A 17,262-nucleotide genomic window follows, 5' to 3' on the forward strand; every position below is an offset into this window, starting at 1 on the left:
CTTTGAAAGTCCATCTGCAGAAATATTTATCAGCTGTTGGCAAAATGCATACAAAATTATATTCTCTTTCTTAAAGCCAGGAGCAAATAGGTTCTTTTTTCACTTAAAAATGGAGGGCATTTGAAGTCCCTGCTGCTGGAAAATGAAAAACATGTTTTTAATTTGCTAATTTTGTGGAGATTTTTACTGCTTCCTAAAAACTGATTAGGTCTTTCACCACTCAGATCTGCAGTATTATTCAGTGTATTTTTGCCCCTTGGTCAGTCAAAACCTTCCTTTTTCATGAATGGATGTCACCAAAGCTAACCATAGAGGAGATAATTTGAAAACCCACTCATTTATCCAGGTGCTGTAAATAAAGGCTAGATAATCAGCCAAGCATGGATACATAGGCAGAGACATGCTGTGTGTGCACCATTCACAGTAGCTGCAGCAAGAGGAGCCCTGGCAGACTGCCCCCAGAAAGGTCCTGGTTTTGGAGGGTGAAGTATGCACAGTGGAGGTTGGGGGGGAAGTCTCTGTAGAATACACCAGATGCACAGTCCAGTCAAAGCCAACCTTTCCCTTGTTTAATGTAAGAAGTCTGACAGGTCTCAGCATCTAGGATGGTCTTGTGAACTAGGAGCAAAACCCTTTCACAGTTCACATTGACCTCTAGAACCAGACCTCTTTCTTCCCAGCCTCTCTGGCTCCCTTCTCAGCTTACAGAAGAGAAACTTCCTCTCAAAGGAAACATACTTTTTTTCAGAGTTCTTCCATACAAGAGGATCTGCAAAAATGGGTTTAAACTCATCTCCCACTAAGAGGTGCTCAAGGAAGGGAAGAAAATGCTAGAACAAATTATTTCTCTTAATTTGCCCACATTATTTTCTCAGTTCCCACTATGCTGAAACCACAGAACTTCACAAGACTTTGAAGAATCCTTCATTATGACAGGAAAGACACTTGGAAAATATGTAGAGCTGTAAAAAATGCCCCAGAACTAGCATGACTTGAATTCTAATTTAATGAAAAGGTAGGCAGAGCAAGACAAGAAATTGTTTTTAAACAATTAAAACTCTGTATATCTATCTGTTTTAATGATAGGAAATAATCAGCTATAATCACCGCTGTACAAAATGGTTTTATCACTGTTGTCTTAACTAAGGAACACAAAATCCCTGGAAAGTGTATGCTACTGCCAAGGCTAAGCAAAAATGGAGATGTCCTGGAGTGATGGAAACTCAGGTAAAATGTTTTCTAGCTTTCTGAAAAAAAAAAAAAAAAATCCAATATCTTGATTTTAGGAAAGCAAAGTACTTTTATCCACACTGAGAGTATATAAGATAATGACTCTGTAGCTTTGAGTGAACAATCTGAAAAATGGTGACGGCTAAGAACCTGTGGAAGACTCCTGGTTACAGAAGAAAGGATAGAGACAGTGATGACATGAGGACAATGATTCTGTCCTCAAGAATCAAAACACTTGAGAAAATTAAATGGCTTTAAGTATTGTCACCTGATTAAATTTTGTCCCTTTTTCTCTGTTTGGATCGGAAGTGGGCTCTAGGAGCTCTGACCCAGCTTTAAAGAATAATATATGCTACCACACAGCATATACACTTCTTGTGTGTCTTGTCACTTCAGTCCTCCGCATTAAAATTCCTTCCACTGAACTTTGTTACTCTCCTTTTGATGCTCGTCAGTGAACATCAAAGTCTGGGCTTGGCATGTAGACAAGAGAGAAGGAATCAGTACAGGAGAAACTGCAGCATGAGTCCACTAAAGAGTGGACATCAGACACTAGGGAATTCAGAAAGTTTTTTTTGTTTACAGCCCAGCTACAGGCAAGTTCTTTAAATCAGACTTCACACTATGTTCCACTTGAAAGGCAACCATGAATGACACAAATTTATGAGAAGTCAAGTTTCATTCATTCCAGGGCTCAATGCTTCTGAAAGAAAGTACTGCCACAAAATGGGCAGAAGATATTCTTGCTCTGCTTTGACAGAATAGTTATACACTTTCTTGTGGCTGTGTACACATTCTTCTCCTGGTGATGTCTAAAAATGTTCCAAATATATAACCGGGGACTGATTCATTCAGGAACAATGTTTATTTGGCAGGTCTGCCTAGAGGACATCAAAGAAGTACTCCAAAGTAGGCTGCTCAGATACCTTCCACAGAGAAATTTCAGTGAAATGAAACCTAATGTCAAAATTAGGAATTAAAGGTATTTTTACACTCTGAAACAGCTGTAATTACTTAGAAATGCTTGCTGGAGGCAAAGCATGCCAGAGAGAAGAGAGAGATTTCAGTTTTGATGCTCCACATGAGGAGCATTCCTGAGCGCATTGGTTCCATAAGGCTTTCATGCATCCTGTGTTGCTTATTCACCAAATTACAATCAGTATTAGTGGAGCTTCTCACCATCCATACCAGTGCTTGAGAGCACGCTCAACAAGTTAATTTCCTGGCTTGGTGAGAAGTTAGTCAGAACTGCAGGAGTGCCTCACATTTTTCCTCATATGTACTTCCACTTGAAGCACTTCCATTGATTTGCACTGCAGCTAGGACATGGAATAACACCCTGCAATCACTTGGCCTCCTCTAGACATAGTAGAATAGAAAAAAAAGTTCTTGGTTACCTATGAGAGAGATCGAAGAAACAAGGAGGGAGGTGCTCAAAATAGGACATTTTGGGCATTTCACAACTTTTTCATCTCAGATAAGGATCCCAGCATAAATGGCTCCAAGGGATAGATGTATCACAAGCAGTTTGTCCCACAGTCCAGGCCACTGTGAAAAATGTTTACATATTTTGGTCACACCACTTTTGTATTACCTCTCCTCATGCAGCATAACATCACCTTTTAAGAGCTAAGTTTAAGTTTTTTCCTCAAAATAACAAAGAAACACCCATGAATGGGGAAAACCATAGCAGCAAGCTTGTGTCTCATTACATTTTTCTCACATTTATGACTAGGCTAAAGAAAGAAAAGTTACATACAGCCTGTATTTAGCTTAAAATATACTGGTTTCTCCCCTAGTTTGGTGAGATGACTGAAGGAGAGCTTGTCTGCCTTCTGACCCAGATCAGTCGGCTTATCAAGTTAAATTGCTTCTCTTGGCAAACTTTGCTTCTCCCTTTAAAATGCACTTGCAGTGAAAAGACAGGCTTCTGTGTGTATGAAAATCACAAGAAACAATTAGAAACCCTTCTGCTATGAAGCATCTCTATCCACTGCTGGCAATTAAGGTGGCTTGGGTTACAGCAGACATGAGCCACAAGTACATAACAGTTTCCCCTGTTACCTGCTGATTACCAGGCGTAGAGTCATAGGCAAAAGAATTAGTGTAGATTTTGAAGGCAGCCACTCTAGAATCAACAGCATAGCTTGCTGGCAGGAAATCAGACAGTCTGAGGGGATCCTCCATTGTAGCACTCTACTGTCAGGAAGTATTTGGTGAGAAAGTAGCTGAATTCAAAGGAAAGGGTGACTTCAAATGTTGCTATATCCTACTGCTCTCTTTCCTTAAGCCTAACACCAGGAAAATTACTCAGACATCCAAATTGCTCAGCTTTATGGGTGGAACTGACAGGGGCTTTGCATTTGCTGTGAAAAGATGATATTGTAGGTACAATTTATGTCCAAACCCAATAATAAGAACAAAGATTTCTCACTGTTTATAATTTCCATTTATTGTGTTTGTTTTTGTGCTCTGAAGTGCACTTAAACCCCCTATGCTGATGTGCAGGCTCTTTTAAAAGTACCCACCAAATCAGAGCTTTAGGATCAAATATTTTACACTCTCTATGAATGCAGAATTACAGAAGTTTATACTAATTTCAGCTATGCTTCACTAGCTCTGCTAGTAACAGGCCTTCAGTGATGCAAACTGCAAACTATAAGCATGCACAGGAGTACAATGGACTGCATTCAAGCTGCAAGTGATTTGCTGAAAGCTCCACTTCTGACTGCTAAAGGAGGCTTGATCATAAGTGGGAAACTACTCAAAGAGCAAAGCATGAGATATCAATATTTTTTAGTCAAATGATACTTGTACTGTCATTACAAAAAAAAATGAAAAGAGAGAGTGGCAATGTTGCCATGTTCAGCCACCTCTCCAATGCAAAGTCAGAGGGGCAATATTACAAATTCATATTCCAGAGATTGGTGGCACAAGATCAATATCTAATCATGAAGATGAAAAGTGTTTACAAATGCTTCCAGTGGACAGAATTATCGTCTACTAATGAACATCCAGACTGTTTAATGAGGCAGCAGTGTAGGCACAGAGAGGTGGGAGCAGTGGTGCACAGAGAGGCACTTTCCAAGCTTTCAGGGTAGGTTATGGCTTGAATTATGAACTCCCACTTACATCTGTTATGGCACCCCACTAGTTAATATGAGTCTTTGTCTACGGGTTGCTTCGGAGACGGTTCCTGTATCTCAGGAAGCAGGGAGAAGAGAAGTTTCCTGTTTTGAAGAAGGTTTAAGAACTACTTTCCTCCAATCAGGCAGCAGATGCCTGGGCAGGAAATGGAGAATGCAGCTGCCAACCCCACTCTGGGTCAGTGGTTGTGCTAATCAATGCAGCCAAGGTTTACCACAGCCAAAAAAAGGCCCTAATGATAAGTAGGTTGCACAGTTAAAGTGAGGATTTGTGGTGGAAGGACCCTCGACTGAGACTTTCACTGGCGTGAGACCAAAACAAATCCAAGTACTGAGAGGAAATGGGCGTTTGTCTTCCTCCCTATATGTAGCTCTCATACAACAGATTGCACTCAGTACATAGCCAAGATAAAATGAGGTATGTAATTAATTGTTGTGATTCAAAACAATGCTCAGAGTAACCATCATTGCTGTAACCTTTTGTCTCAAATATTGATGACCCACTGCCGTTGCATTTCTCGGAGGGTATCAAATGTATGGTCCCACCACACACAGGAAACCAGTCAAAATTTCTCCAGCTGAGTGAGGGTTTTTTTGCCCCTTTTTGAAATGAAATTCAGCAAGAATGTTTACTGACACCAAGAACTGAAATTCAGCTCTGTCCCCAGTGCTGATGAGTTTCTTTAAGACAAGTCTCAGCCTTTTTGACTTGGTGACCAATTTTTGTTTCACTGACATCAACTTTACACCTGTATAACATGTGACCCTCAATGGTAATACACTTGATTATTTTGAGTGATGTCTGAAGCACCGTCTACCATCCTTCAGCTCACAGCTCACCATTTGATTATTTTTTATGTTATTTCCTCTCGTGCTTTGTATAACAGACAGCATCTGCAAGGGTGTGAAAGTCTGGAAAAAAACAAGTAACTGCAATACACCAGTCCATCAAAATATACTTTTAGCTACTTCTCTGTTTGTGGCCAGTAGAGCTGTATTGACATTTTCCAAATACAGGCACCGAGTGCTTTGGAGTGCAGAACTGTCACATGCCATTGAGTAAAGACAGACATGTTTCTGGACACATCCTTGCCCAAGATAAGTTACATTAAATAAAGTCATACCTGGGTAAGATATTGGCAAAAACTAAGCCAGGACATGAGAATTAGGTATCTGGGCAGTTGAGTAGCAAAGAAAATTTCCATGGCAGTGAGCAATGAGTAGACCAAATGTGGGCTTTCTCAGATTTTGCACAATTGACTACAAATATTCTTTTCTTACAATTATGCTAAGCAATAAAAAGTTCATAAACTTGAAGCATCAGAGTAACCTTGATGGCACTGTGAGCCTCAACGGAAACACATAAATCTCCATCCTGAGAGGACTGGTGCTCTTGCTAGGGGCCCTGTACTGAAAATTATGAGTGAAGCAATCAGATATTCATTTGATCAAGTGAGAGTCTAAGATATATTTGGAGTATTTCAGAATTGTATTCCTTTGTAAGGTATAAAAACACAGACTAGTTTTCCAGGAGCTGACACCACTACCCTTGTAGCCTCCCTCTCCTACAGCATGCTGGGGTCTGTACACATCAACCATCTTTCAAAATCTAGTATCTCCTGTGGTCAGAAATGAGCTCTGTAAACTATGTAATGGACAGCATGTTCGCAGTGTTAGTCATTAATAACTGGTAACTGTAATCCCTTTTCTTTTATTGCAAAATAGTCCTGTGAAAAAATGTATGCTGCAAAGTAACAAACTGCTTGTATGGCACAGAATACTCATCAATACTTGGCTACATAACTTTCCATACTTGTTTTCCTCTCCACTCCCTTTGCGTTTGTCTTCATTCAGCTTCTCTTGCCTTTAATGAGGATGTAAAATCAGGGGCCAAGGATATTGTGGTTACTGACAGTCTAGTCAGAAGGAGAGAGTCAGATAAACTTTCACAGGCACTGCCCTGGGAAGTTTTGAGAAAATTCAGAGAAAGAATTAAAATAATTCCTTGTCTTTGTAGGTGGTGTTTTGAACGCGTTAATTACTTGTAAGATGTTTACCAGAAAAATGTTGTTCCTAATTAACCAATGATGTGAGGGGTGTTGATTGAGGACTAGTCAGGTCCAGCTTTATCAGAAGAGTCTATAACAAGAAACTGATGTCTAATAAACTCAGCATTTTACCTTCTGAGACCTTAGAGTCTCTATGTTGCTTTATTCACCCATCCTCAATACAACAGCAAGCAAACTGTTTGTCATAAAAGGTATATTGGTGCTCAAAATAGGAAAAATTACCATTATATGCCAGGAAGTATTGTGCTGAATTGCGCTGAGATGAGCAGCTAATGCTGTCAAATTTTGATAAGAACAAGCTTTACTTTCAGACACTTCTGTTCTAGCCAGGCAATATGGGCTCCTGCAGGGTGAAGGATTTCATCTCAGTCTCCAATGGACATGACAACAATTGTTTTAATTTCTGTCTTTCAAAGAAATTTTTACCAATAACCTTTGAGATCTCATCTAAGTGATGGTCCTTCAACTTCCTTCTCTATCAAGAACTCTCAAGAGAATATTAACTTCACACTGAAGAAACTTGAACTACTACAGAACTACAAATTTAAGACATGTCCTGCCAATGCAACTCCAGTCCTAATACAACACATCTTTTGTGGCTCACCAGGCCACTGGAGAGTACTGACTGGTAGGGACTCTCACTAAAGCACTCCCTACTATTCTGTCTCTGAGCCTGACTTGGTGTCAGTCAGGCTTTTGAGCAGAGAGGAAAAAGAAACCAAGAAAGTCTGAGAGATGACATGCCAGTCACTGAAGGATATAAAGTTCTATAGACACAGGGAGCAACGACATCTAACCCTAGTGCTACATCACAGAAAAGATAAATAACTGAAAAGGTTTACCTACCAGTATTTGCTGTATTTACCTATTACTATGCTCAGCTCATCACAGCTGCCCATATTTTACATTTGAATTTATCTGACATACTAAGGAATGCTTGCAGTTATTAAAATATCTACACTTTTTTTCATCCTGCTTTAGTAAATTATTTCACATTTTGTGACATGCAGCACCACTTTACTGCAATAATTGACATGCTTTTGTAGAATAACATTAAAGTAGGCCTGATCGGCATGAATGCATGCCACTATAACAATTTTCCCCTACACATTCAGCCTTTCAGATGTCCCAAGCATACTTACAAAGAGAAACACAAGAGATTAACTACCCTATGTATCCTGTGCTATAGATCTACACTCTTGCGCTTGCCAGGTCACCAAGAGAGATGTGCTGTTGAACCACTTCTCTCTGTCTTGTGGTTTCTTGGGTGGCATTCTACCAGCTAGAATGCACCAGGTAATATCAAAATACTATGAAAATAGGTGATTTTTCAGGCAACTAAGACCAGTTGCATATAAAGATTTATAAAGCAATATTGGTTTCTGAAATTCTGCCTAACAGGAACTAAGAAGTTTAGCCCAATGTCATTTTGAGGTCAAACACACCCTTCCCCCCACTTCCCTCTCCCCCCCAGTATTTTTAGTTCCATGACAGAAAATTTCTTTTAGTAAGGCCGCTGAGACAGAAATAGTGATAGAGAAACTCCAAACTCCGAAATCCAAACCTATAAACCCTAAAGAAAAAGAAATGGGAGGGTGAAAGGTCATGAAAAATATCCTGAAAGACTGCTTATAAAGAAGCAAATCTCACCTCTATGGAATAGCATAAAGAGGCTTAAAAATAACAATTAAGATGCATAGGTAGTGTATTAGACAGACTCTATAGAGCTCCATTAAAATGGCAAAAAGACTGCTAGCTTATGTTACAATGATAAAGGAATAAGACTCCAGCACGCTAGATAGCTCTGATCTAACAGGGTACTTAAGTATACAGAGTAACCCTACTTAAAACAGATTATATGCACTTGCTTAGATTTAAACAGGTACTTAAAACATCTGCTGGATGGGGACCTATAAGCCTAGAACATTCATCTGAGTTTTAAATTCATAAAATTAGTCAAATGGGTAGATGGGTTATGTTAGTCCCTATTATGTTATGTAATCCTTTGTTTAAAAGACATCTCAGTATTAAAAAATAGTCAAAATTATTTTTTAAATATATGCTTCATTTACTGCAATAGATGACTTAAGAAATCAGATGTGTCGATTTCACCTCTCATCAATTAAGTCATGGGTTCTCCCTGGGGAAAATTATTTTTCTGTTCTGAACTCTGCTTGCTTCAAGGAATGTGTTAATGTGGTGTGGACTCCACCCTTTAAAACCTTAATTGCAGGATATGCTTGCAAAAGCAGAGATTCCTCTTCTGACTGCAAAAACTTGATTTGACCCTTAAGCATCTCCTGAGCCTGTTCACATGCATTCACCTTCCCATTCTTCCATTTGTAATGCAGATAATTCCCCATTGTTTTTCAGGAGTATTACATTGTAAACAGACAGATTTCAAGGAGTTCTTTTATGGTTCTTATTTGCCTTTAGCTACAAAATTCTCACAACTTTTCATCATTTCAGTACAGGAAATTACACCCTGGATTGTCTTTTAGGCTAATAATAAAAAGACTATAAGGCTTTTGCTTACTAAGTATACTTTAGTTGCACAGATTTTCAGGGGTTTTGCCTGTTGAATCCAAATTGTAGTCTAATTGCCCATGCAGCAGTTCTCGGAGCCCAAAATTTGTCCGAACTGCCGAAAAACACATTCCTTGGTGAACAGTATAATATCTTGTAGCAGTGCATTGGTTACATTTTTAACCACCACAAATCAGTTCAAAGTTCAAGCCAATCAGATCTGATGAAAGAAAGGAGTCATCAACTCCTGGAGGTACCCTGGCACCAGGCCCTTCACATTAGGAAGCAGATTTGAGCACACACAGTCAGAAACTTGTAAGAAGCACTCAGCCTCTACAGAGCTAGATCACAAAATTAATCTCAGGCAATGTCTGCCCCTTAGCCAGGTTTTGAGCTAATGGCATGATGTCAGGAGCGGGAGTTGTCTCCTTGTCGTTAAGTATAGGGTTCCGCTGGACTGTTCAGCTACTTCCACAGAAAAAGTGAAATTTTTCACATATCAGTTGTTTGGCCCAAAACATATGAAGTATCATGGTTCTTTGTCCTACAGCAGACCAAAAAAAGATTTTGTGTGAAGGGCATTGTAGAAATAGTACATTAATTACAAGACCATCTAGTCTATTTGCAAAATCTCTTTTACAATGGCTTTGTTTAGATAGTAACATATTTAACCATTCTTCCATTATGTATCTGGATAAGAAAAAAGTTTGCAGTCCAGACCATGTTTTTGAGTTTATTAGGAAATTCCCCCAAATTCTGCAGCCAACATTCTCAATTCTTCTGTGAAAACATGTTTCTTGCCTTCCTGCTGCCTCTTTCCCTACTGTTTAGTTTTTTGCAGCTGCTTAACCAAAAAGTTATTCTCCTGGAAAACATATTCAAGGATTTTTTTTTTTTTTGCAAATCACTCTTACTGTGCTTGATTTTTTAAAATTGTGCATTCTTTTTCCATTGTGTCCCATAAACTTTTCCCCAGCATTTGTAAGATCTTAAATTTGTATTCTCAAAGCTATTTCACATGCTGCTTTCCATTGACATCTTATTTATGTTGCTTGACACAAACATCAAGGCTGCAGGTGGCAAGAATAAAACCAGGGACCAATACATGAAGATGGGAGAAGGTTGCATGGCAGGTGGTCATAGGTGGATCAGGGAAACACATTTTGTTCCCTGCACTAGGGCACAGACCAGACACATGAGGGACTATATAGGCCTTTATGTCTGTCAGAATACTAATGAAAGAGCTGCTGCTGTGAATTTACCCATCTCCAAAACCATGCAGCATTGCAATGCATGCTTAGAGCTGTAGTGATATAACCAGGGTCCTCTAGAGAATCAAAATCCAGCATTTCTGGATATCAGCCTCAGTGGGAGACACTCAAGTCCATGGAAAGAATTCCCATTTCCATCACTGCTCTTTTTCTCTCTTGAGAGGTCTGCGCACTACAGTGCAAGGCACCCTGCACTCCATCAGTCGCAACGAGACCACTTTGAAGGGTCATGAGCTTTGCCTGTACTATAGAGCACCTGCCAGCAGGATGATGCTAGTTATTAGGCCCTTTGCAAAAACACAACAGCATTTAAAATTAAGTTTCTCTGGATGGTGTTAGCAATTGTCATGGTTCCTGGGGGATTCAAAATGTCAAAGCAAGAACTGACAGCTTCATACCCCTATTTGAACACTGAGCAGGAACAATGTGCTACTTCTTCCCATACCCAGCCTGCTGGTCTGCAGGACTCTGGACTTGCTGCAAGCAACCGTCCTGCTCCAGGAAGGAAGGGTCCGTCCCCGACTAGGGAAGCGAATCTTGAGGTCAGCTCAGCCCTCCTGAGATTTCTTTGCCAGGGAAGGGAAATCTGCCAAGCTGTGCTTACTTGAGTGAGCAATACCAGCCCCACTGGGAAACGTTGCAAGGCAATATAATGCGTCCATTGAGAGGAAGAGGGCGATCCAATCTTGTTTGGGTGTTAGTGCTGCTACCAGCCCGAAAACTAGGTGCCTGCATTAACCTCATTTAGCCAGATGCTGGCTTATGGGAGAGGGCTGCACACAGCATCCCTGCAGCTGCGTGAAACTGCTCTGAGCAAGCGTAGTTTGTATGCGAGGGACCGTGCCTAGCTCCTCTGCGCTCAGATCCCGCTTCCAGCAGCAGGTGCTGTCGGCTCTGCAGGGATGCTCCTGGTTAGGGAAAAACGCCTGGATCGGGGCGGGGGCCTCCCTGAGCCTTGTTCCCTAGAGGGTCCTACGCTGGGGCGGTCGTGTTCCTCGGGGAAATGGAGTGGGTCTGTGTGTGTGAATGAACAGATTGAGGGGGATGGATGGAAGGGGGGAAATTGTGGAGAGAAGGGAAGAAGGGGCAGGAGGAAAAGGATGAAGAGAGGGAAAAGAATGTAAAGAGAGGGAGGGAGATGGAGGCGATATGGAGGGACGAAAGAAAGCGGGAGAGGGGATGGAGAAGGGGCTGAAAGGGACCACATAGATGACAAAGGGAGACCAAGGGTGGTGGAAAGGCAATAAGGACACGGGGGGCGGGGGGGGGGCTGCACGAGGAAAGGAGGGCGAAGGACCCCGCCGCGCCTTTAAATATCCGCGCGCTTGAGCATCCGTGCCGCATCCATGCCCTCCACGCCCCGCGGGGACCCCCAGACTCGCCTCGCGGCAGGCGCTGTCTGCACGCAGTCGGTCCTGCCCCGCCCGGTCCGGCCCCGCGCGCCGCCGGCCGTGCGGGGCCCCGGCGCCGCCACCGCCCCCCGACGGGCCGCGCGCGGGGCAGGGCGGAGGCGCACGGCGCTGACCGCCCCCGGCCGGCACCGCCACCCGCCCAGCCCGCCGTCCGCGTCCGGCCGTCCCGCTGCGCTCCCGTGCCCCGAAGGGGCTGTAGGGCCGGGCGCGGCCTCGAGGGGCGAGGGCGGCGGGGCCCCTGGGGCCATGCGCTGAGCGCCCGGAGCAGCCGGCGAGAGAAGTTGGGGTGGAAGATGAACAACGCCGGTAAGTGCGCGGGCCCGCCGGGAAGGGTCTCTGCTTCTGGACATCTTTTCCCCGGGGACGGCAAACGCCGGGCGGCCTTCCTTCCTCCGGCACCCTCCTTCCCTCGAGCCGGCACGTCCCATCGCCAGGATAGTACCCCCTCCCGGACACAGCCCTCCGGGGTTCGCGTCCCCCTTCGTCCCGGCATCCCGCCTTCGGGGCCGGCAGGTTCTGGCCTCTGCCGCTCGGGCTAGCACCTCTCCCCCGGGCACCCTTCCCTCCAGGGCCGGCCCTCCTTTACCCCTCGATCCAGCAGGTGCTCATGGCTCCCCGAGGCTGTGAATGCCCCATTGCTTGCCCAACCGTTGAGGGATCAAGGGCGGGCGAGGTTAGGTGTTCCGGGGACAACCAGGCTGGCAGACCGGCAAGGCTGCGCTTGCTAAGGGGCACGGCTGTGTGCCCACTACTCCCTCGGATACACTCAACTGTTCACGAAGTTCCTAGGGAATTTGCTGTGACTTTCTTTCCAAGAGTATATTTTTTGGAGGAGGTAATGTTTTTTTGCGGAATTTGCTCTCTAAGGCAAACCCAAACCCTTCCTCCTCCTTTCTGTTAACTTTTCAGATTTTTCCTTGATGGAAACTGGGAAGGTGAAAGAAACAGGATGAGGGAACAAGGCATTCAACAGTTAAAACATAAAAAGAAGCCACTGGAATAGCAGGAAAACTAAACTGTTCACCAAGCCTTTCTGATTTTCAGGGATGAGGCATATGTGTGAAAAGCATAACAATACAGAAAACAATTATTGCTAACTGGAGTTATTTGGAAAAATTAAAAGCTGCTTCTAGAATTAAAGATTAAGAGCAACAGATCTTTTTTGTTAGCCCTAAAAATTCCTTTGTGTTTCCTTACTCCAGGTGAATATTGCTGGGCACCTCACTTGCAATGTATGGGTACATCCTGAAGCCCAGAGATTTTGCCACTAGATACCTTACCCTACAACTGTTCTGTGTTGGGAAACGGAATCATTGTTTGCCAAAGCATAGTAACATAGGATTGGAAAAGCCCTTTTCTGTCAAACCCAGCACTTCACTGTTGTATCAGTGTGTTATACCACTCCTCTGAGTTTAAAGCAAAAGGGTTCTCTTTCCTCTTGGAGTAGGGAGTGAGACACTTTGCCTAGAATCTGGTGATATTTCCATTCTATTTTCTGATCCTGGTCTGTATTCTGCCCTTCCCAGGATACAAACTCATTTGAAAATGAAGCCAGCCAAAAAAAACCAAACTTCAGCAATGATGCTCCTACCTTTCTTCATCTCTCCATTATTTAAAACAGACCAGCTCTAATCTACTCCTTTTGTCAGTGGAAGTGCAGGGTAAGGAATATTAGATGTATCCATTTGTAAAGACTTAAACTTTATTAGCAGTTTTTATTTTTGAGGAATGTAGGACCGAATGGGACTGCCTTAATTATCAAAAGCAGCACCCGTTGTTACTACTGCTTTTATTAATTCCTCCAAATATATCCTAAACAAAAACTTTTCAGGTAGCTCTCCTGCTACTCTTGGTTTTCAGACCAGATTCAACACCATTTATTCTTGTGATTACATTGTCCTTTTGCTTAAAAATAGTTCTTTTCCTCTTCTGGTGTTTACCTTTAGGCTGTATTTATAGAGTGCTCATATCCCTTCTCAGCCTTTGTTTTGTATGTTTGCACAATGCAAGGAATGTCTCCCCCATCAGTGCAAAGCAGAACTTCCTACTGAATCTGAAGGAGAGGGATATTTATTAACTGGTACGACTTGGGCACCAGCATTAGGCTATCTTTGTATTATAGTAAGTAGTGCATAGCACCTTACAAACAACAGGTTGTCTGCCTCAGTGTTAAGTTTCTGCTGTGAAAACAGAGCCAAACTGGTAACATTGCAAACACAACTACATTAAAAAGAAATGTATGGTAGTAGTTTAGAATCAAGATTATTTGTCATGTACGTGTGTTTTTTTTTTTTTGTTTGTTTGTTTGTTTCTGAGCCCACCAGCAAGACTTATATGTACAGTCTACTAGAGACAGTGAAAACGGGAGAATTTTTAGGATCAGGATGTTTTTGGTGTTGAAACATACCCCTTCCTGATTTTATTGCCTGTTGATATTTTTCGCCTTCTTCAAAACTGTTTCACTGTGGAATATTATGCTGTTGTATTATATTTATAGATGACTGCAGTAAAGCTATATAGTAACAAAAATTTGTAAGGTATTGATCTGATATCCCAGCATCATAATGCATTGATCTAATCCTAGAGGATGTGTTCCTGTAACTGTACACAGAAGCATTTTAGTTCTGCAGGGTGGGATGTGCTTTGACAGCCCAGCTGTTAATATTGCGGCTATGACTTTTAAGATAATAAAATTCCTCTGGGAATAGCTGGGACAGTTACTACTGACTATAGGTCTATCTTCACACTGTGGAGCCCTCTTGCTATATGCAGAGTACCTTTGACCACAAGAACACATAATGATAAGAGAGGATAGACATTTCTCAAAAGTATCAGACTTACAAAGAACACGAAATACCATTTTCGGAAATATCTGAGGCATTTAGGGGCCCGCTGATTTTGACCAGGACCTGGTATTTCAAGTTTCTGAAGTCCAAATTCTCAAAAGCCATGTAAGTATCTAATACCTGTTTGAGTCAAACTAGTACCTGAATCTGGACTGGAACCCAAATTAATAGAAAGACTTGCACTCCTATATAGTTTGAAAATCGTAGTCTGAAGACCTTTTCCATTTCAAGTGACTCCCATTCAATTGTTTCCACTTCTTATGTAATTTTTGTAATGTCAGACTTTGCACCAGTAGTGTGAAATAAGTGGTGCACTTATATGCTGTAAAACAAAGAGTACTCTTTCTGCATCAAATATTGCACAATTAATAATATGAAGGAAACAATAACAAATGGATATTTTAATGGAAGAAGCAATATTAAGTGCTGGAAATACAAACTGGAGATAGAAGCAAGGCAGCACTAACTGGAAATAAGGACTTCATTTTTTAAATGAACAATTAATTACAGGATTAAAATATGGTAATATTAAGGTGTATAGTCTACCTTTTGCTGACTTTAGACCAAAATCTTCTAGAAAATTAGTTTTAACTTCATTCTGATATAGCTATCTGAAATTATAAAGCTCCTGATCAGAGCTGAACAGGACTTTCTCGTGTCCTTGTCTGGATAGTCTCCCTCCACCTCTTGTTTCTCAGATATCCCTTCTTCCTGAGCAGAAGCAGTGGCAGACAAGACTTGGTTCCTACCAGGATTCTCGGTTTGGTGCAGTCCCATCCCTCTGTTGCAATATTGTCCCTTCACCTGCTCTGTCACTTCCATCCAAAAGCTCTGCAAATTCCTGAACATTTCTGCCCTCTGTCCTCAGTGTCTTTCCCATTTTAACATATATCTGAGTTGAATTAGTGCCAAAGGCATGAAGGAAGCACAGGTCCACAAAAGTTCGTTGGTCAGAAAAAACTACTTTCAGGATCTTAAGTGTTAACCGGATTGCAGCACCTGTCAAAGATGGTCCGAGTATCTGCACTCTGGAGTTACATACTTTCCTGAGCCACTAGCAAAGACCATGGCCCTGGGACATGTCTACATATATCCAGGCAAATGTGAACCCTCGTTAAGTCAGTTTAGTTTAATTAGCTCTTGGTGGTGGTGTTTTGTAGGTATGGTCCCTTATAAGCCCTAATTAAATTCTAGGCTAAATTTGAAATCCTAAATTTGAAAATATTTGAAAGTGGGTAGTTTCAGTATTTCTGGTATTACCACACTACAAAATGTATATTGTTTCAAAGAAACACTTGAACAGTGAAGGCTGCATGGGTTGCTTGCTATTCCAGGAGAGCTGTACCAGGTGACCTGCTAGACTACTGTTGACTGCTTAGAAACTTGGACAGGAGGAGACTAATGTAATGTAATTTCATATGGATCATGGCAGAAATAGAATTATGAAGGGTTGCCTGAAGGAAGGTGGGTAAGGAGAGGAAGCAGTCCTTGTCAGTACAAGGAAGCACTGAACAATAAGGGGAGGAGCAGGCTAAAAGAATTTGTATTCCCCAAGAGTTTCCTTTTAAGCAAGAAGGTGGGTGTGTCTCCCTCCAACATAAAATACATCCTAAAATAAACATGCACAATTATTTGGGAACATACACATTACTTATGGTGCAATGTTGCAATTAGAAGTTACAGCCAGAACCTTTCAAGTGGCTCAGACAGCAAAGGAAGCAGAAATTGAAGCAGAATGAAATTGTGATAAAAGGCAAGAAGCTGTGGTTTCTTTTGTTTGGGTTATTTTTTAAACACTCACTACTCCTCCTGCTGCCCCTTCCTCACACTGCCACCAAAGAAAAAGGAAAATCGTTTATGGAGACTCATTTATAAATAAGGCAAGATCAATGGACAAAGCAGTTAGGGGAAAAACTATGTAAGGGAACATTAGTGACCAGTAGCTGGCACAAGTGGGTAGGAGAAGGATATGACAATGCCTGTTACCATACAGTGAACAGGGTCCATTACGAAAAGTTCTCTTCCAACAGCACTGTTACTGAAGGTAGCTGTTGCATTAGTAGAAGGAAAAACTCAAGATTATTTGATACTTTTGCTGTAGAAAGTTATCACTGGAGGGAAAGTGTGTACTTGTTTAAGTTGTATTTCTTTTGAGTGGATGTCTCCATGGTTATTTTACTTAAAGGAAATGAGTTCCTGTCATTATTTTATTTCAAATTTGTTTATACAACAAAGCTTGGAAGGTTCCAGCATTCTCTAAAGTCCAGTCTTTTCCTCATTATTCACTGTTTCAGTATAGACACTCTCTGAAAAGAGCAAGGATGAGAATGGAGAAACTTCAAGTTTTGTCACATTCGAGGAACAGATTAGTATTTGTATCCTACTCTTGGATATACATTCCTAGGAAAGGCCAGGCACTGCAGAGAGTGGTGCAGTACCTCCAAAATGTTTGTTTTTTTTTTTCTTGGAGTTAGTCCTAAAAGTGTCTTACTATGGTGGTAAAGATGTAAAGACTCAATTTTAGCTAGTAACAAATTCATTCATTTTAGTACCAGAAAGTTAGTTTAGGATGTTCAATGATTTCAGTAACTAATTTAAAAATGCAAAAGGTAGCTCTCGCTGGGGCACCAGGCTTACAAGATACTAAGCCCACTTCTACTGCGTCCTTGTTTTTAACTGGCAAGAGTCTCCAGTACCCTGCAGTCTTCAACTGCTGCCTGCAAAAGGTTACTTCAGCAAAGGTGGAGAGTTTTGCATATAAA

The 17,262-nt window shown here is 41.8% G+C and overlaps 2 protein-coding genes across 8 annotated transcripts in view; one reads left to right on the forward strand and one right to left on the reverse strand.

Moving 5' to 3' along the window:
* The window catches only part of LOC116808883 (uncharacterized), a 116,705-nt gene that overhangs the window by 19,564 nt on the left and 79,879 nt on the right, over positions 1 to 17,262 (reverse strand). The gene's annotated exons all lie outside the window — the stretch shown is intronic.
* FGD5 (FYVE, RhoGEF and PH domain containing 5) overlaps positions 11,555 to 17,262 on the forward strand; it is an 80,077-nt gene continuing 74,369 nt past the window's right edge. For both annotated transcript variants that reach the window (XM_030282774.3, XM_072934890.1), the window contains exon 1: positions 11,555 to 11,960. In XM_030282774.3, the coding sequence (XP_030138634.2) occupies positions 11,948 to 11,960 (13 nt within the window). In that variant the 5' untranslated portion in view covers positions 11,555 to 11,947. The remainder of the gene's footprint in view (positions 11,961 to 17,262) is intronic.

Source organism: Taeniopygia guttata, chromosome 12, assembly GCF_048771995.1.
Source record: "Taeniopygia guttata chromosome 12, bTaeGut7.mat, whole genome shotgun sequence".
NCBI lineage: Eukaryota > Metazoa > Chordata > Aves > Passeriformes > Estrildidae > Taeniopygia > Taeniopygia guttata.